We start from the raw sequence: 20,806 nt of genomic DNA on the forward strand, positions 1-20,806 counted from the left end.
AAATAAGTAAACCTGTATACTCAAATTTCGTGTCTGATAAGTCAAAAACTTTGGCTTTCGAACCAAGTGCTACACTTGACCCTTTGGACATCATCTCTTCGGAGTTCCAATACTTGACAACAGAACCACAATGTGAGGAGAAATTCCAATGAACTAAGTCACCAGCTCTTCAAATCCAAACTTACTTTTCCTTATGAAACCCTACCTCAGCGCCCTTTCGGGTTTTCACTAAGGTTGCCCCCACCCATTATTCTCTTTTCCTGTGTTTCTTTTTCCCTTTTTTTTTTTTTTTTTTTTTTTTTTTTTTTTTTTTAGGTGCCCTTGCGGGTTTTCACCTAGCAAACCAATCTTGTCTATCGCCCATATCAATCTGGAGATGTGTTTTAAGAAATAATGGCATCAGTATAACAATTCTTCCCTTGCAAAATAGGCGAAGATGTTTTTGACATCATGTGCCACCTGATTAGAAATTGTCCTAAAAAGGCAGTATAAAGAACAGAAGTCAGGACTTTTAGGTTTTTGTAATGGGGTCTGGTGGGGGTGCTTAGAAAAGATTAAGGCTTGAAAGTGGATTTCAAGTGTGGTTTAAATGATCTGAGATCGCATTTTTCAAATTAACCTTACTAATAATTGCCCCAGTTATTCTCAATCGAGATCTTCTTCTTTTCATTTTTCTTTTCATTTTCCTTTATAGCTTTTCCTTTTGAATCCTCTCTTTTCTTTTCTCTTCTTTTCCTTTCTTTCTCATTCTTAGCTTTTTCGACTCAAACTTGCCCCAGTATGGGGTTTGCGATTCTCAGGGGATGCCAAACGAAATAATTTGCTCTGAAGGCTCAAAAGGGACAACTAGGGGTAGAATATTTGATTGGGAAGGAAGAAGGCCTGACTTTTAATCCGTTCCTTACATTAACCCTAAAAGGAAGATTTCATTTATCATATAAAGAATTTCTTACACATATCTGAATTGATTGGTTGAGGGAACACTTGCCCATCCATTTCTGCAAGAATGAGCGCTCCTCCGGGCAAAACTTTCTGGACAATAAAAGGGCCTTGCCAATTTGGTGCAAATTTCCCCTTAGCTTCCTCTTGTGCTGGCAAAATGTGTTTCAACACTTTATCTCCTTCTGTGAACACCCGTGGTCTGACCCTCTTATTGTAAGCACGGGCTACCCTTTTTTGATAGCATTGACCATGACAAATGGCATTTAACCTTTTCTCATCGATTAAAGACAACTGCTCGTGACGTTGTTGAATCCATTCAGCCTCCTCCAGTTTGGCCTCCATTAAAATACGCAAAGAAGGGATTTCGACTTCGGCTGGTAAAACCGCTTCCATTCCATACATGAGATTGTAGGGAGTCGTCCCAGTAGAAGTCCGAATAACAGTTCTATATGCCATTAACGCATAAGGGAGCTTTTCATGCCAATCACGGTGTCTCTCAATCATCTTACGGATTATTTTCTTCAAGTTCTTATTCGCAGCCTCTACTGCTCCATTCATTTGTGGCCTATAAATAGAGGAGTTTCGATGCTTGATTTTGAACTGTGCGCACAAACCATCCACCATGTCATTGTTGAGATTTTTGGCATTATCAGTGATTAATGTCTCCGGCACTCCGAAACGACAAATGATATTCTTTCTTAGAAAGTCTGTTACCACCTTCTTAGTCACATGTTTATAAGACTCAGCTTCGACCCACTTAGTAAAGTATTCAATTGCCACCAGAATAAACCGATGCCCATTTGAAGCGGGAGGGTCAATGGCTCCGATCACATCCATACCCCACATCGAACATGGCCAAGGAGCAGTTATACTGTGTAATTCTGTAGGGGGAGTGTGCGTAACATCTCCATGCAATTGACACTTGATGCATTTCCTAACAAAAACTATACAATCATGCTCCATAGTAAGCCAAAAATATCCAGTCCTCATGATCTTCTTTGCTAATAAATGGCCATTCATATGTGATCCACACACTCCACTATGTACTTCTTTCATCAGGTATTCCGCTTCATCTTCGTCAACACACCTCAGAAGGCCCAAATCCGACGTTCTTCTGTATACTACTTCTCCATTCAAGAAGAATTTAGATGATAATCTACGCAAGAAACTTTTGGCAGTCATATCAGCCCCAGATGGGTAGGATCCTGTTTTGAGAAATTCCTTGATATCATTGTACCAGGGACGGCCATCGGAAGACTTTTCCACAACTAGGCAGTGAGCAGGTTTCCCTTGTAGATGAATCTGGATGGGTTCAATTATTAACTCATCCGGATGTTGGATCATTGAAGATAAAGTGGCCAATGCATCGGCGAAGACATTTCTGACACGGGGAATATGCCGAAACTCCAAACTCCTAAATTTATTGGCTAACTCCAGTAAGTTGCAATGATAGGGCAAGATCTTTGAATCCCGAGTAATCCACTCCTTAAGAGTCTGATGTACAAGCAAATCTGAATCACTGAATACTAGTAAATCCTTAATCTCCATTTCTAATGCCATTTTTAACCCAAAAATGCAAGCTTCATATTCAGCCATGTTGTTAGTACAGGAAAATCGGAGTTTGGCCGAACCAGGGTAATGTTTTCCTTCAGGCGATACTAGAACAGCTCCAATACCGGCCCCGAAGGAATTTGATGCACCGTCAAAGAACAACCTCCACTCCGGGCATTGATCATTCATATCTTCTGCTATACCCACGAACAAGGCCTCCTCATCCGGAAAATAAGTGTGAAGTGGTTGATAGTCATCTTTCAGCGGATTTTCAGCTAAATGGTCGGCCACAGCCTGGCCTTTGATGGCCTTTTGAGTAGTGAAAATAATGTCAAATTCCGAAAGAATCATCTGCCATTTCGCCATACGTCCCGTCGGCATAGGCTTTCCCAACAAATATTTCAAAGGGTCGGAGCGGGAAATAAGGTAAGTAGTATGACTGAGCAAGTAATGTCTCAATTTTTGGACGGCCCAAGCTAGAGCACAGCAACTCCTCTCAAGAAAAGAATAGTTGGCCTCATACGCAGTGAACTTCTTACTAAGGTAATAGATAGCTTGCTCCCTCTTCCCCGATTCGTCATGTTGTCCCAATACACACCCCATAGCTTCGTCCAACACCGACAGATACATGATCAAAGGTCGCCCGGGTTTGGGTGGCACTAAAACCGGGGGGTGCAACAGGTAATCTTTAATTTTATCAAACGCTTGCTGGCATTCCTCATTCCATTGCAAGGACACATTTTTCTTTAATAATTTGAACAAAGGCTCACACGTATGGGTCAATTGGGCAATGAATCTCCCAATAAAATTAATCTTTCCTAAAAAACTCTTCACGTCTTTTTGCGTTCTTGGCACTGGCATCTCACGAATGGCCTTAATCTTTGCCGGATCTATCTCAATACCCTTCTTACTGACAATGAATCCCAATAACTTTCCGGCAGGGGCCCCAAATGCACACTTTGCAGGGTTTAGTTTTAAATCATATTTCCTCAATCTTTCAAATAACCTCCCCAAGTCAATCAAATGATCCTCCGTTCTCTCGGATTTGATAATGATATCGTCCACATAAACCTCCATCTCCTTATGAATCATATCATGAAAAAGGGTGGTCATAGTCCTTTGATAAGTAGCGCCTGCATTTTTTAGTCCAAACGGCATTACTCGGTAACAAAATGTCCCCCATGGCGTGATAAAAGCAGTTTTCTCCCTATCCTCCTCAGCCATTAAGATCTGGTGATATCCAGCAAAACAATCAGCAAATGATTCAATCTCATGCCCTGCAGTATTATCCAAAAGAATATGAATGTTCGGCAATGGAAAATCATCTTTCGGGCTGGCCTTGTTAAGATCCCTGTAATCGACACATACTCGCACTTCTCCACTTTTCTTCGGAACAGGTACAGGGTTTGAAAGCCAAATGGGATAATGAGACACCATAATAATTCTAGCATTGAGCTGTTTCTCGATTTGCTCCTTAATTTTGAGGCTCATGTCCGGCTTAAACTTGCGAGGTTTCTGCTTTACTGGTGGAAAACTTGGATCAGTCGGTAATCGGTGGACCACTATATCTGTTGAAATTCCTGGCATATCATCATAGGACCAGGCAAATACATCTTGAAACATGGTCAAGAACTCAATCATCTCTTTTCTCTGTTTCTTATTCAAATGAATGCTAACTTTTATCTCCTTAACTTCAGTCTCAGTGCCAATATTTACAGCTTCTGTTTCTTCTAAGTTCGGTTTGGATTTCTCCTCATATTGTTCAAAATCCTTTAATAAAGATTCAGATTCTTCCTCGTTATCGCTCTCGTCTTGAATTTCTGATTCCAAAATTTCAAATTCGTGAGAGATATCGAGATTACAATCATCAAATTCCAGAATAGTGATATCCAAAGGGTCAATGTGTCTTATTTCTGGCCATCTGAAAAAAAAATGAAATGAGTACAATAGGAAGTAAGTCAAATCCATTTGGGCCATAAACACTGTGCATTTCATTGAAATTCAAAGTAAAGGATAACATCATGACATGCTACTTAACAAGAAAATTAACGCAAGACTTGCATTGGAAAGCATTTGATTGAAAACTATTTACAAACTTGAAAGACAAAAGATAAGTAGTATAAACGATTTGTCTCATGTCGACCAAAGGCAATCCCCTAATTTACCGAAATTCCCTGCAGGAGGGAAGAGGATCACGGGTCCAGTTCTTCATTGCTTCAATAGGCACCTCTGGAAATCCTGGGTCCTCCAACGGCTCCCTTTCAGAAATAACCCCCACAAATAGCTCAGATAACCCAACCTCCACTTCCTCGATCGGGTCTACTTCAGATTTGATCACCTCTGATGGGTAAGGAAAAGTACAATACAATGGTGGGATATTCATGATAAGCTGCCTTCCTTCCTTCTCCGCCTTTTTACGATTCATCATTTCTTTTTTATCCCTGGCAGTAGGTTGAAACCCTAATCCGAAAGTATCCTTCTTTCCTTGAAGTTCTATTGGCTCCAAAACTCCCTGCAGGTTGCGCCCGAGGCCCTTGCCCATCTCATATCTTCCTCGAATCATCTCTTTAGCCATCATAACACTAGCTTCTGGCAGATTCATTTCCGCCACGGGCTTCTCCTTAGATATCCATCCTACGGAAACAATGTCAGCCACATGATGAGAAGAAAGCAGAGATGTTTTACTATCCTCCTCATTTGGTCCAGAGTTAACAATCATTGTGCAATCATCCTCTGCAAAAACTGTGATCAATTGATCATTCACCACAAACCTTAGCAACTGATGAAGTGAAGAGGGTATAGCGCCCGAGGTGTGAATCCAAGGCCGTCCAAGGAGAATGTTATAAACACTTGAAAAATTCATGACTTGGCACATGACCTGAAACTGGGCAGGTCCGATTTCGATCACTAAATCCACTTCCCCCATTGGTTCACTTTTTGCGCCATCAAATCCTCTCACCACAGTGGTTGACGGCCGCAATTTAGTCTCTTGAAATCCTAACTTAACCAAAGTATCCCAAGGGCAGATATTGAGAGCGGAGCCATTGTCTATCAGAACCTTTGGCAAGAGTTTCCCGTTACAGCGGACTGAGATATACAAAGCTTTGTTGTGTCCAATCCCCTCGGCAGTTAGATCTTCATCAGAAAAAGAAATCCGACTGGAAGCCAAAACATGTTCAACTACATTGGCGAATTTGTCAATTGGAATATTTTTAGGCACTTGAGCCTCAGTTAAGACCTTGACCAGGGCCTCTCGGTGAAGTTCCGAGGTTAAGAGCAGATTTAACATGGAAATTTGAGCGGGCATCTTGTTCAATTGCTCGACTACCTTATACTCACTCTTCTTTAACATCTTAAGGAAATTAAAAGCCTCTTCATCCGTCACTATGGGTTTCGTTGGTGTAGCACCTTCTTTTGCTTTTGAGGACTCATCAACTGCAGGCTCCCCTATGATTCTCCCTGATCTAGTGATGGCATCCACTTCCTTCTTAGGCACCTTCTTCTCTCCAATTAACAGTGTAGGTTCGCTATAATTCCACGGGACCTCTTGTAAATTAAGAACAGGAGTTTGCTCAGGCAATTCAAGTACCACGAGTTCCGAAGGCTCACATTCGAAGGGTATCATTTCCAAAATAAAAGGATCAGTATTCTCTTCAACTTTATAGGCTTCCTCCTCCAATATAAACGGTTCTCCAATGACCCCCATGATCTCGGCCTCGTCTACAATGTACTGTGTAGGGTCCTCAATCCCTTCCTCTATGGTGATAGTCCCCACAGTATCCTTGTGCTGAGGAAAAGGATTGTTGCTAACACTTGGCCCTTGTTCATCTTTCCTTTTCAGAATTATGTCTCCAGCATCAATCATATCTTGAATTTTATGCTTAAGTGCCCAGCAATTGGCCGTCGGATGTCCAGGGGATCCCGAATGATAAGCGCAAAACGATTGAGGATCATAACCAGGGGGAAATCCCCTGGGATAGGTCTTAGGGGGTACCGTACCAATCTTCCCAGCAGCTTTTAATTGCTCATATAACTGGTCAACAGGTCGACCTAGATTGGTAAAGGTTCGGTATGGAGTTGGATTTTGGGTGTCACGAGTTTGTTGGTACTGGTAACTTGGGTTAGGAGATGGAATAGGTCTTGGGTTAAAAGGAGGGCGAGGTCTAATTTGCAAGTTTGGTGGGGAAACATGAAATGGCGTCGATGGTGTGTTTGGATAATTTGGTCGAGGACGGGGGTGGTTGATAGTGGTATTGTAAACAGGGCGTGGGTGTGGTTGATATAAGTAACAAGGTGAGTAGGTGGGATTTTGTTGGTATCTAGGCCGAGAAGAAAAACCCTGGTCCCAGACAAAAGAGGCTTCCTCATCTTTCTTCTTAAATTGAGCCTTTTTACTACTGCCACTCTGACTCTGCATAGCTTCCAACTGTGACTTTAAAGCTGAAACATTAACAATCTTGCCTGCCCTTATAAACTCGTCATACTCTTCCAATTTGTTAACAATTTCAGCAAAGGAACACCCAGTCATACGGAAAATCTCTTCAAAGTAGGGTGGGTCATGAGCTTTAATAAACGTGCGAACAATCTCATTTTCAGTCATAGGCGGCTCCACTTTGGCGGCCAATTTCCTCCATCTCTTCGCATATGTCTTATGGTCCTCCGATGGCTTCCTCTTGGTCCCCTCCAATGTGGTCCTCGTCGGAGCGAGCTCACAATTATATTCATACTGCCTCACAAAAGCAGTCGATAAATCCATCCAAGATTTCATATCTTCAGGCTTCAAAGTGGAATACCAATCCAACGCGTCGCCTTCTAAACTCTCGGGAAATAAGCGTACTGGCAGATTCTCATCGTCTATTGGTCTTCCCAGCTTGTTTGCAAATATCCGAAGGTGGGTTTTGGGATTCCCCGTTCCGTCGTACTTGGTAAATTTGGGTGCTTTGAAACCCACCGGCAACTGCATATCCGGAAACAGGCACAGCTCGTTGTAGTCCAAACCTCCTTGTTTGCTCACACCTTGGCTTTTCCTTATAAACTCCTCGAACCGATCCAATCTCTTTAGTAAATTCTTGTCCACGGGCACGGACGACCCCCCAACTTCAGTTTTCCCTTGAACGGCGGTATCTAGGGTGAATGGTTCAGCGGTGGCGTAATAATGTGGTCCTTGTGGTTCGAAAGGCATGCTCACAGTAATGGGCGGATAATTCTGGGAAATTTGGACTTGAGGAGGATTAGTTTGGATGTGAGGTGCATATGTAGGTGGTGGGCCATGAGTGGGATAAGTAAAGGTTTCTTCGGGTGGATTCATAGCTTGTGAAGAAACCGAGATTTGAGCATATGGTAAGAGTATTGGTTCAGATTGGCCCGGGGGTAAGGGTGCATGTTGCTGCTCACCGCTAGCGCCACTAGCTACCAATTGATCGATTACATGCCGTTGGGCCATCATTTCAACACTTAGCTCATTAAACCGGTTGAGAACCTCGCTCAGCTGAGCTCCCAGATTTGCCAAATCAGTTGATGATGTTGCGGGCCTTTCAGATGATTCCGGATGGGTACTCATGTTTACACTTTCCCTCGAAGCTCGGCTACGCGATCGGGTGATAATGGGGCTTCTTCGGGTAGCTATATTTAAATATTACCTGGAGACGTAAGAAAACCCTTATTAGATGCCCTTCTTGATTGACTGTTGCCAAAAAAAGAAGAAAAAATAAAAGAAGAAAAAAAAAAAACAGGAGTTAGTAAAAAATAAAATAATTCGGATGCATGTCCTATTTGGGAGCCCTTTTTGTGCCAAGGGTAGGCCTAGCATGATGCAAGCCTTCGGGGTAAATCCCATTTTTCAAACCTGTAAGTGAATATAAAAACAGGAATTCTCATTAATCATGGATAAGCTTAATCCTTCTTTACAATTTCATTGATGGTTCGACTGACCATTCTTACAAAGTCTTCATGTCTAGCTAGTTTAGTGTGTTGGGACTCCCTAGAACTCCCGATACTAAGTTTCCGAATTTCATCTTGGATTTGGCCAAATGCACTCAATGCCTTTTCCAAGTTCTCGGTCTTTGTGGCCTCTTTCTTCAATTGTGAGCGGGCGTCTTCCAATGCTTGATCGGCTACCATGATCTGCAACTGACGATTCTCCAACTCTTTCCTCAACTTTTCATTCTGCTCCTCAAGACTAAGGGAGACCAACGATGCCCTTTCTCTTCCTTGTTCCATTATTGATTTGATCCATTCGTTGTACTCTAAGACGACCTTAGGCTCTACTTTATTCACTTGGTCCAAATGCAGGTTGTCCAGACTACACAGATTCCCCCAAGCTTCCAGCACCATAGTCTGGCATTCGGTGACTGTATTGAGTTCGATGCTCCCCATCCTTTGTATGGTCGGCACTCGCTGCGGATACCCAAACTGTCTCATAACTCGTTGTGGCACATACACAATCAATCCACCGGTGCTTGCTAACGGGATAAAATCAAGTTGTGTTGTCCTGAAAGCTGGATCCCTTACTTTCGTCCAATCAAGAACCCATTGTATCTTATCCGAAGTCAAAGCATTGAATTCCTGAATAAACAAACTCGGAGACTCTATTCGATAGTATTTTCTAACCCTCTCTCGGTGCGACTCAATCCAATTTGCTGTTGGAAGGCATGATCCCAACGAATTCAGTGTTCTTTTTGACAGATGCTCCATCGCCCATATTTGAAGTACCAGGTTGGATGCATAGAAAAACCCTCTCTTCTTTCGGCACTCAGTAACAGCGGCGAAAATGTCAGCAATAATAACAGGTACTAAGGTAGGAGTTTTTCCTCTAATTCCCAAAAACACACTCTGAACCATGTTGACCGTTGAAAACGTAACTTTCCCATGCTTTTTCGGAAACAGGAGTAGATTGATCAGAGTTATCCCAAAAGCTAGTACTCGTTTCTCTTCCCACTGTTCTCTACTAACGAAAAAGTCCTCGTGGTGATGATCATAGAATTCCTTTTCCCCGAATCGCTTGTATAAGAACTCCAGCGGGCATGATCTTACGTCCGGGTGTTGACTCATGCTAAACTGTTTTAACCCTAAGAACTTACAAAATTGTTCTCTGGTGCCATTCATTGGGTATACCATAGGGTGACCTTTCCCAGGCACTTGTAACAATCCTTCTATCTCCTGTGCCATATTGTTCTTCCAATCTACTAGCTCACGAGGTATCTGATTGAGCATTCTACACGGAGCCATCTGGGGAAGAAATTCACTTTAGTACCTTACCTCGGGATTTTACCCTTTAGGTAATGCAGAAATAGTAAACGTGTAAGTCCCATTGGATTAAATATCCGAGACATGTGGCGGCTTATTCCTAAACACGGGATTCCCTACGTGGCATTCCCTTTCTATGGTTTATGCGTGATGCCAGTTATTTAAAGCAGTAAAATATGCAACAAATATGGCCTAAAGGGCATAAATAATGCATCGGGGGGAAAGAGGTCTAAAAATGAAATGTAGTTATTGAAAATTAAGTGTAATGACTGAAATTAACATGTGAGCTATCTAGCGGGTAAGTCACAAAAAGAGTGCCAAAGAGGTCTCTTATTGCTATGGCACATGAATGCAAGCCAAGAAAACACAAGAATAGTTAGTACAATTGATAGTACACGTAACATATTGGGAGCAATTAAGAAAGAAAAAAAAAATACAATAAAGCAAGTAAAAGGGGTGGAACCCCTTCCCTCGTGCCTAATGCGCTTAAAAAAGGTGAGGCCGACTCTACCCTAGGCGAGTCTAATATGGATGCATGAGGCTGGGGCTCACTAATGCAACTAGACTCGATAAGTCTCGGCTCCCAAGCCTTCAGACCTAAAGGCGAAGGGTCATCACTCCCAGGGCCTTTGATCGGTGGCTCGAGTGATCCCTTAGGTAGCGCTATGGGCGCAGAGCACACCAGCCGCCTACCCAAGGCGATCGATCCTAATCCTACAAGGCGGTGTGGGAAACGCCCACGAAAATAAAATAAAATGGGGATAACAATAAATAAACGTGCACGTATGAAGTGCTCCCTATTTTGAGGGAAGGGGTTGAGAACCACACAAGGCTCTAAAGGTGACACCCCCCCCCAAATGCAATGCAAAGCGCGAAATCATACAAAAATAAATCATCCATCCATCCAAACAATCGTAATCGAATGTGTGAGGAAGTGAGTTAATACTGTAGACACCAAATTTTTGAATTAATTTTGTATGTTTGGTTTTAGTGATAATTGGATGATTTTTGTTTAGACGGTTTTGCATTTTAGTTCGTCTAGCTTTTTTAGGTTTTATTTTATTTTTATTCCCTTTTTAGTTTTTAGTTGTTTTTGTAGTTTTTAATTTATAAGTTTTAGCGTAGATTTTTTTTAGAGAAAAAAAAGAGAAAAGTGAAAATAAAAGAAAAAGAGGGGGAAAAAGAAAAGGGAAAATGGTTTAATGCATACTGGCTTATTTTTGAAAAAAGTGAAAAGTTTGAAGTTTGAAGAAAAGTTTTTTAGTGTAATAGGCATTATTCACTTTTTGATACATTTTAATTGTTTTTCAAAGAAAAGAGGGAAAATATATATTATTTCAGGTTACAAGCATTTGTGTTTTTTATTGCATTTTATTGTTATTTCTTTATTGTTATTTTTATTTAAGTAAAGAGAAGAAAAGAAAAAAAAGAAAATGGAATGAAAAATGGAAGTTGTAATTTGCTGTTCAATATCAATTTCTGTTATTATAAAATTTTGTTATTATCATTTATTTCATTTTTATTGTTATTAATTTCTGTTTTAATTAGCAAAAAAAAAAAAAAAGGGAAAAATTGTTGCCGCAGCATGAAAGCTGCGGACTTGCGCCGTTTGCAAAGAAACCTGGGGCGGCTCCTGAAGCTGCAAATACAGAAGGATTGCTGGGGTTTTAGGGTTGAAGGGCTCTCATATAAAAAAAAAAAGGAGAGAGATCAGCCGCAGGGGGGTTTTTCTTGGACGGCTAAAATTAGAGAGAGTCGGCGGGGGGAGAAAGAAACAAAAAAGAGAGGGTTAAGCAGAGGACGGCTGAAGTCTTGGGAGGGTGAGCAAAGAAACCGAGAGCTGAGGGGCGGAGAAGAAAGCTTGGGAGGCAGTAGTGGGCTACGGGTTGGAGCTAAGGAAAGACAGCTGGGTTTAGAGGGCAACAAAAAATGGAATAGAGTGCGGCGGCGGATAGAGAAAAACCGTGAGCTTGAGAGAGGAAAGAAAAGGAGAGGACGGCAAGGGAGTTTGGAGAGATCGAGAGAGAACTTCATGGGGTTTGTTCACGGCTGAAGAAAAGGCTGAGCAAGGAATGAAGGAAAGGCTACGGTTAGTAAAGGGAGACTTTGGAAAAATAGCAAGGAAGGGAAGTCCGTGAATTTGAGAGGGAAAAGAAAGTAAGAAAAGCCGTGGGGTCGAGGAGCCGATAGATCCGAAAAGAAAGCAAGGAAAACGTTGAAAACCCAGGTAGATTTCTCCCTCAGGATCTGCAGTGATCTCTTCATCAAACTCAGGCAGAAGGTTGAAGTCCAAAGACGCTGAAACAGGTAACAACCAAACCCTTTTTTCTTGTTCGGAACCAGATCTGCTAAACCGAAACTTGGTTTTGATTCATTTGTTGAGTCTCTGCTAAGTCAATGTGCATCAACGTTGCGTCTGATTTGGTTAAGACTAGGTGCTCATGGTTGCTGTTTTTCTTGTCGTTTCTCCTTCGTTTCTTCCCATCCATTCCTTGCCCAGTGATCTGTTCCGTTTTCTGCAAATTTGGTAGCTTCCGTTGAGTATCTTTGCAGTTACTATGTTGGGGTTTGGGATGGTTAGTTCTTGTTAAAATGGCATGCTGTAGTTCTTCTTTCCTACCCTGGTGTTGAATATGCAATAGCTGGAAGTTGTGAAAATGGCAGACACAAGTTTTCAGAAAGTTTATTTCCGGTTTCGTATGTCTCTCTTGTCCTGATTTTTGTGTTTAAGCATGAGAGTTTATGGTCAAAAGTGAAGAAAGGCTAGGTGTCTTGATAGCTTTGATCCAAGTAATTGTTAATCGAGACATTAGTTTGGGTTTGAATAAGAAGAAATTACATCAGAAACTGTGAAAGCTGTGTTGCGAGCTTGCTGCTGTACTCTTATGCATGAATTGTCCAAGAATTTGTATCAAATCTTTCTATGTTTCTTGCTTGTTGAATGCTGGAGTGATGTGCCTTGTTGATTAGCCTCAAAGTTGTGATTTTTGGTCGAGAAATCTTCGCGCACAGCTGCGTATATGTGTCCAAGGTCTGAGTGGAAAACAAGAATGCAGCAGGCCTTCACTTTAGGTGGCAGAAACTTGCAGCACTTTTTTCTTTTTCCTTCTATTTCTGTTTTAGTTTTGCATTCCTGATGATTATCTCTGATTCTCTGTTTCAAATCCTGCTATGAAGTCATGTTTAGTCGAGGATGGATAGGTAGAATTCTGGTTTCTTATTGAATCTGTTTGCATGATGAAACAACAAGATTGGAAACCAAAAATGCAGCAGGCTTCACTTGCGGTTGCTGAAATTGTTTTTTTGATTGTTTGAACTACTTAATTTGCTTGTTATTTGAAATGTTGTGAGAAATTGTGAGTAGAGTTGATTCGAAGCTTTACATGAACTTGGTGTTGCTGGAAGTTTACATGCTCGGATAGAAGGTCACGGCTAAAAAATTGCAGAAATAAATTTCCTTCGTAAGTTGCATGTGTTGCATGAAAATTTTTTCTGAAAATTGCTCTTTAATCCCTCTAGTCTCTAGTAATACTACAAAGGCCCAATTACATTCCATTTTCTTGCAATTAGGTCCTAGGAGAGTTGCAATGAGATCCATTGTTTGACTTTTTCTTTGTTTATGGGCCTTTAAAGTTCCCAAAATGTTTCATTGGGACTTGGGTGATTGGTTAAGATACTTTTGGATCCCTAATAGTTGCTATCTTTGGGAATTGGAGGGGTTATTTCGTTTTCTTGGTCTTTATGCTTTACGGGTTTTCATTTAAGTTGCAAATTGTGATAAATTTGATGATTTTGTTTGCACTTCACTATTTTACCTTTAAATTGGTGCCTTGACCCCTTTATTGTTTTGAAGCCATATTTTTCCTTTTACTAGCTTCACGAACGGGGGAGGTATAACTTTCTTTTATCTTTTTCGTCTCTCTCTATGTGATCCCAACGTGCTAAGTGAATTGCATGTCTACTTGGCTTTCTTTACTTTTCTTTAATTCCTTTCATTCGTTTCATTTACTTTTATTTTATTAAGTTTTCTTTTATTTTATTTATGGGGTATGTGTACACCTCTTGGCTTGTAATAGATAGGGCTTGGAGAGCATTTGATGAAGACCTACTGAAGACGTGTGCCTAGCTAGCAAATGTAATGGGTTCATTAGTTTGATTGCATGCCTACGTGCTACGTGTTAATCGCTTTATTAGGTTTTTGCATCTAGTCGAGCATGCTAAGTGTTATGTACTACATGTTTTTTTGATTGTTTGGCATGTCTACTTGCTTTATATAGTCATAGATGGATGAATGCACGTCACCACACTAGTCCAACGCTAGTCGTGGTTCATTGTCCCGTTTCCACTAGTCCAACGCTAGTAGGAATTCATAGAATGGGCTAGTCCAACGCTAGACCCTTAGGGTTTTTCCCTCGTTAGTACATCATTTGCTTGTTCACTACATATCACGCATTTTCCTTAGTTTTATCATTTGGCATGATCCTCGAACCCCTTTCCCTCCATTTTAGGATTTTTGCATTTCATGCTAGTTATAGGGTTCATTTGCTTGAGAGTCCCCTTAAATATGGGATATAGACGAGTGTGGCTTTTTCTAAGCCTTAGCACGCTTGTATCCTCTCTATCAAAGGGCAAATTGAGTCACGATTTAGGTCTCCCCGTACCCATTATGCATGAATTCCCTAGGTTCATGCATCCACTCTATCATTACACTTTCATTTTTTCCTCCCATTTGCACACGTACACCTTTTATCCCTTCACTTGCACACGAACACTTTTTTCTTCACTTGCACACATGCACTTCATATTATCATTTCACATACCGCACCTTGCCCACTCACGTGCACATTTTCACTTACATATTATTGTCTTTTATTACTTTTTCAAACTCATGTCCTCACATTGCATACATGCATTCCATTCATTTGCATCCCACTCGCATTATTCGTGGCCTCTTCAAAAGGATCGTTATTGGGCTTCACAATTAATGTGATTGGCACCACTCAACCTTTGAAGAGAAATTTCCCCCAATACCCCTAGGTCTAGGGTTTGCATTCATGTAGCACATCCAAATGTAATAAATTCTTTGATTAAAATAAGAAAATCTTTGATTAAATCAACGCAACTAGCCTTGGCTAGGTCGAAGGGGTGCCTTGGATTTTTATCCTTGCCTTCCCCTTCGTCAAATGTGACTCCCGAATCTTTTTCTTTGTTTACGTGGACTAGGAGTCGTTCAAAAGGGTTTCTTACTTTTTTCCTTAAAAAATTCACTTTTTGGGTGACTTGGTACGCCCTAACTCTATACCAAGTGGCGACTCCATTTCTCATATAAAAAAACCCTTTTTGAACTATTTTTCTTGGGTCAAATCGTCGCATTTTCAAAAGTCCCATTTAGACCCATTTTTCTTTTAAATCACGATTCATTTTCCAATAACAAAATACATTTTTAAACCATTTATTTATTTTATCAAAAAATGGGGCGCGACAGTTGGCGACTCTACTGGGGATATTCGAGAGTCCGAGCAAATTTGATTTAATCAACCTTTTTTTTCTTTTAACCTTTTCATATATCACATTTGGGTGTTTTAGGGTTGCATTTTTTCCTTTTTTAGGATTTTGCATTTCACGCGTGTCCAGCTAATCCCTCGACTCATGAATGTATGTTTGAATGAATGTTTACTTGTTATCTCGCACTTGCATTGCATTTTGGGAGGTATGGGTCACCCTAGAGCCTCGCGTTGGTTCTTGACCCTTCCCCTCCAAACGAGCACTAGCATACGAGCATACGCTTTACTTCTTTTATCCCTTTTATTTTTCTTTAGTGGCTTGTCACGCCACTCCACCCTATTAGGATTAGGTGACTCACTTGGCCATGTGATCACGACACGATGTGTGTGTAGCATGTTCCAATGAGTCACTCAATCTTCCGCTTTAAGCTATGGGTTGATAGCCTTTAGCTTTTAGTCGAAGGTTGAGGATTTTGATAGATTCACTCAAACACGTAGCCGTGACACGATGTGTGCGTAGCGGTGTTTGGGGAATCGCTCGAGCCACCGACAAAGAACCTTGGGATTCATGACCCTTGGTTTCTAAGTCTGAAGGCTCGGGGACCTGAGCTTATCGAGTCTAGATGCATTAGCGAACCCCAGCCTCATGCATCCATATTAGAATTGCCTAGGGTAGAGTCGGCCTTATCCTGAGCTAGGGACACTATTCACGAGGGGAGGGGTCCAACCCCTTTCTCCCTTTTATTGCTTTATTTCTTTGTATTGATTTCGTTGCTACAATGTGTTATGTGTATTTATCTGGCTGAACTAACTTTTCTTGGTTTTATGTCCCCATTGCATTCACAAACCCTATCAAATAAGAGGTCTGGCATGACTTTCTTTTAGAACCTACCCTCGTAGATAGGTTATTGCATGTTTAAAGATTTTGGTATATTGCATTCATAGATTTTGGTAATTGCATAGCATTTTAGGCCTACCCTGGCAAATAAAGGGTTCCTTAGGTCACGTTTCATTTCGAATTGCACATTTTATCGCTTTAATAACTGGCATCATGCATTAAACCCTAGAAAGGGAATGCCATTTAGGGGATCCCGTGTTAGGGGATAAGCCACCTTGTGTCTCGGATACTTAATCCAACGAGACTTGCACGTTTACATTTTTGTATCATCCAAAGGGGTAGTGCACAAGGTAAGGTAGGATCCAATCATTTTTGGAATATGAACGTCTAATAATCACTTTTTGGCCATTTTATCAAAGTTGGTAAAATCCCTTGCGTATAAAGCACACTAATTTGAAGAAATTTACAAATGATTCCTCCTATTGAGACGATAAATAAATTGAGGCCAAATCGTGATTTTAGAAGGCTCATAGACTAATTTTCTGAAACCACCAATGGCCGGCCGATTCAATCGATCCATTTTGTCAAATTCATAATCAATTTTGAATAAACCATTATTTGACCAATTTACCCTTTTTAGGGTCACCTGGTCGATTTTGAATAAATCATCAATTCATTTGACAAATTTTCCCTTTTTTAGGGTCATTTGACCGATTTACCCTTTTTAGGGTCATTTGACCAATTTACCTTTTTAGGGTCATCTGGTCGATTTTGAATAAATCATCAATTTATTTGACCAATTTACCCTTTTCAGGGTCATTTGACCAATTTACCCTTTTTAGGGTCATCTGGTCGATTTTGAATAAATCATCAATTCATTTGACGAATTTACCCCTTTTAGGGCCATCCGGTCGATTTTGAAAAAAATCGTCAACTCATTTGACCAATTTACCCTTTTCAGGGTCATTTGACCAATTTACCATTTTTAGGGTCGTTCGGCCGATTTTTGAATAAATCACTAATTCAATTTCATTCATTTGGCCAATTTACCCATTTTTAGGGCAACCGAGCCGATTTTGAATAAATCAAGTTGCGTTCAATCTATTTGATCAATTTACCCTTTTTAGGGTGATCTGATTAATTTTGGATAAGTTAAATTTCCTTCAATTCATTTGACCTGTTTCCCTTTTTAGGGTAATCCGGTCGATTTTAAATAAATGGTCAATTTCATTCAACCCATTTGACTAATCAGGATTTCAAATTGGGAAATTTAGTCGATTTTTGAGAAAACCATCCATTGTATCCAGCCATTTGATCAGTTGGAGTTTTGACCCGTGCTCCACTAAGAAAAGTTGTCAAAACGAATTCCAATCTCTTCGATAGGAAGTTCGTCAAGGTCAAACCTGTGCGTTTTTGCAAATTCTTGTATCAATCAAAAGCAATCCATCCCTTCGGACGATGTCCTCATTTTGATAAACGTCTCTTCTCACTTCAATTGACCAAATTTGTCAAAATTACTCCTCACTCAATGAGTTGATCAGATCCATCAGGTATGGTATGGTGCCTACCCTAGAGGATTGCATTTTCATGCTAGGCCTACCCTTGGCACAAAAAGGGTTCCCCCATAGGACATGCATCCGAATTTCCTGGATATCTACTAACTCTTGCTTTTTTTTCTTTTTCTTTTCTTTATTTTTATTGTAATAACTAAGCGAGGGTTGAATCTAAAGGCAATTTTTCAAAAATTCTCAGGTAATATTTAAACATAGCTTCTCGTCGAATCCCCATCATAACACAATCCCGTAGTCAAGCTCAGAGGAGTCGTGTAAACATGAGTCCGCAACCAGAACCATCAGACAGGTTTGTTACTACCGCCCAGCCTGTGACCACAAGTTTGGGGGTTCAGTTGACTGAGATGCTCACTAAGTTCGGTGAGATGACCACTGAGATGGCGGCCCAGAGGAAATTAATCGATGAGCTTATCAGCAGTGGAGTTCAACCCGAGCCCGTGCCCGGCAGGCAGCCTGGGCCAGAGCCATTTGTCATACCTTCAATTCAAGCCACTGTTGCTCCATCTTTCCCTATTCCAACCGAAGGGGCTTTCACATACCCCACTATACATTTGCCATACACTTACCCTCCTGATCCTTCATTTTTCCCCACTTACATGCAAGGTCCACAACCCCAACTTACTTCAAACATACCACCAGAGCTACATACTTTCTATCACACTGCTGCTGAGCCATTCCTACCCGACCATATCGTTCAAACCAAGCCAGAAATGGGGGAATCTTCCGCTCCCATTGATATAAAGCTGCTCAAACGCCTTGACCGTTTTGATGAGTTTATGAGGAGGAGTCAGGGTTTGAACAAACAAGGAGTGCTGGACTATGATGAACTTTGCCTTTTCCCGAATGTGCAGTTGCCTGAGGGGTTCAAAACTCCGAAGTTCAATAAATACGATGGCACGGGCAATCCCAAGACGCACCTCCGATTGTTCGCCAACAAGTTGGGTAGGCCAACAGATGATGAAAATCTGCCTTTGAGCCTATTCCCAGAAAGTCTCGAGGGGGATGCACTCGACTGGTATTCCAAGCTGAAACCCGAAGAGATAAAGACTTGGTTGGATCTGTCCAATGCATTTGTAAGACAATACGAGTATAATTGCGAGTTGGCACCAACACGGACCACACTGGAAGGAACAAAAAGAAAACCCTCCGAGGATCACAAGACTTATGCTAAGAGGTGGAGGAAAGTAGCTGCAAAAGTCGAGCCACCAATGACGGAGGACGAAATCATACGAACTTTCATTAAGGCACATGATCCGCCGTACTTTGAAGAAATTTTCCGCATGACTGGATGCTCATTTGCCGCAATTGTTAATAAACTTGAGGAATTTGATGATTTCGTGAAGGCTGGAAAGATTGTTAATGTGTCTGCCCTCAAATCGCAGTTGGATGCTTTGCAAAGCCAAGGTAGTAATGGGAAGAAGCAACAATCCAAAAGGCAAGAGGGGGAAACTGCTTTTGTCTGGAATCGAATTCCTATTCCAAGACCCAGACCTCGACAATACCCTACCTACTCAAACCCTTACTATTCAAGCCCTCATCCTGTTTACCACACCAATACCATTCATCCTCGACCTCGGCCTAACTACAACAACTCGCCTATGGCCCCTTTTCAAATATCTCAACCTCACTTCCAACAAGTTCGACCCCGACCTCCTTACAATCAACAATTTCCCCGACCAAACAGACCCACCTACAACTACCCCCAACATACTGAAACCCACGTTCAAAATCGTTCTCAAACATTCACCAATCTTGGCAGGCCTTTGGACCAATTATATGAACAATTAAAAGCCGCCGGTAAAATCGGCGAAATTCCCCCTCCAGCCTACCATGGTATCTCCGGCGGATATAACCCACAATACACTTGTGCCTATCATTCGGGAGCACCTGGCCACCCAACTACTGATTGTAGAGCACTTAAACAGAAAGTCCAAGAAATGATCGAGGCCGGGGAAATATTGATTAGAAGAAGTGCAGAACAAGGACCGAACATAAGTACAAACCCCTTTCCCAAACACAGTGACACCTTTGAAGCATCCACCTCCAATGACGAAATTTGAAAATCCTGAAGGAGCTCTGCACAATTTGGATGGCTGATTATCCTCCCTCTCAAAGGGAATTTCGATAAATCTAGGGGTTTGTCATTTACTAAAATTCACGAAAACTTTTTCTTGCATATGTAAATAGCTTAACGAAAGCATTTTTTTGCAATTGAGTTTTGTCTTGTTTCTGCTTTGATTTGGAGTTTCATGAAATGCACAATTTGTTTTATTTGTTTATTTGGTTATTTTCCTGAATTTTTGTTAATTCTTTGAGATGGCCAAAGATGAAATTATTTGATCCTTTGAATATCACTGTTCTGGAATCTGATGTAGCCCTTCATTGAAAATCCCTTCATTAAAAATCCTTTCGTTGAAAATCCCTTCCTGGGGAAAGCCTTCATTGAGAAAACCATTGAAAACCCCTCCATTAAAAATCCATTCATTGAGAAATTTCTTCTTTGAGAGACCCCTTCATGGAGAAAGCCTTCATAAAAAAAAAAAAAGCCTTCATTGAGAAATTCCTTCATTGAGAAAATCCCTTTCCAGCCAGGTTAAAAGTTGATTGGTCAAAGCAGTATCATTAACGATTGATTCTGATTGATAATGCTATGTGCCATGACCAACGTTGTCAAAACGCATGGCCTATGTTCATAACAAAAGAATCCGCCACCGATCTTCTGAAGAAGGAAACAAAGTGCTAAAGTGATGAAAGATGAAGTCAAAGGCAAATTTGCTTCAAATCGGCAAAGCTTATTGGGTGTTCAAAGGAGAGATGGAAGGACAGACATTCCCTCAACCTATCAACTCGAACATGTGTAAGATGTTCTTTATTTGATTATGCAAAGTTTCTTTTAGGAAATCATGCAAGAGACGAGGCAAAAGTCAGGCTATCTTCCTTTCCAATCAAAACATTTCATCCCTAGTCGTCCCTTTTGAGCTATCAGAACAATAATTTTCGTTTGGCAACCCCTGAGAATTGCAAACCCCACATTGGGGCAAATTCATTTTGAAAAATGATCAGAAAGAAAAGAAAAACCCCATACTGGGGCAAATTTATCTTTGAAAAAGATCTGAGGAAAAGAAAGAACCCCATACTGGGGCAAATTTGTTTTG

General features: G+C 41.0%; 1 protein-coding gene across 1 annotated transcript; it reads right to left on the bottom strand.

Annotated features, from left to right (window-relative positions):
* Positions 1-399: 399 nt before the first annotated feature.
* Positions 400-8,053, bottom strand: LOC113715949 (uncharacterized). Its single transcript, XM_072045803.1, has 3 exons — positions 4,690-8,053; positions 989-4,313; positions 400-475 (listed from the first exon to the last, which is right to left on the bottom strand). Exons 1-3 carry the CDS (start codon positions 8,051-8,053, stop codon positions 400-402), a joined length of 6,765 nt encoding a protein of 2,254 aa, XP_071901904.1.
* Positions 8,054-20,806: the final 12,753 nt, after the last annotated feature.

This window comes from Coffea arabica, chromosome 1c (genome assembly GCF_036785885.1).
Source record: "Coffea arabica cultivar ET-39 chromosome 1c, Coffea Arabica ET-39 HiFi, whole genome shotgun sequence".
Lineage (NCBI taxonomy): Eukaryota > Viridiplantae > Streptophyta > Magnoliopsida > Gentianales > Rubiaceae > Coffea > Coffea arabica.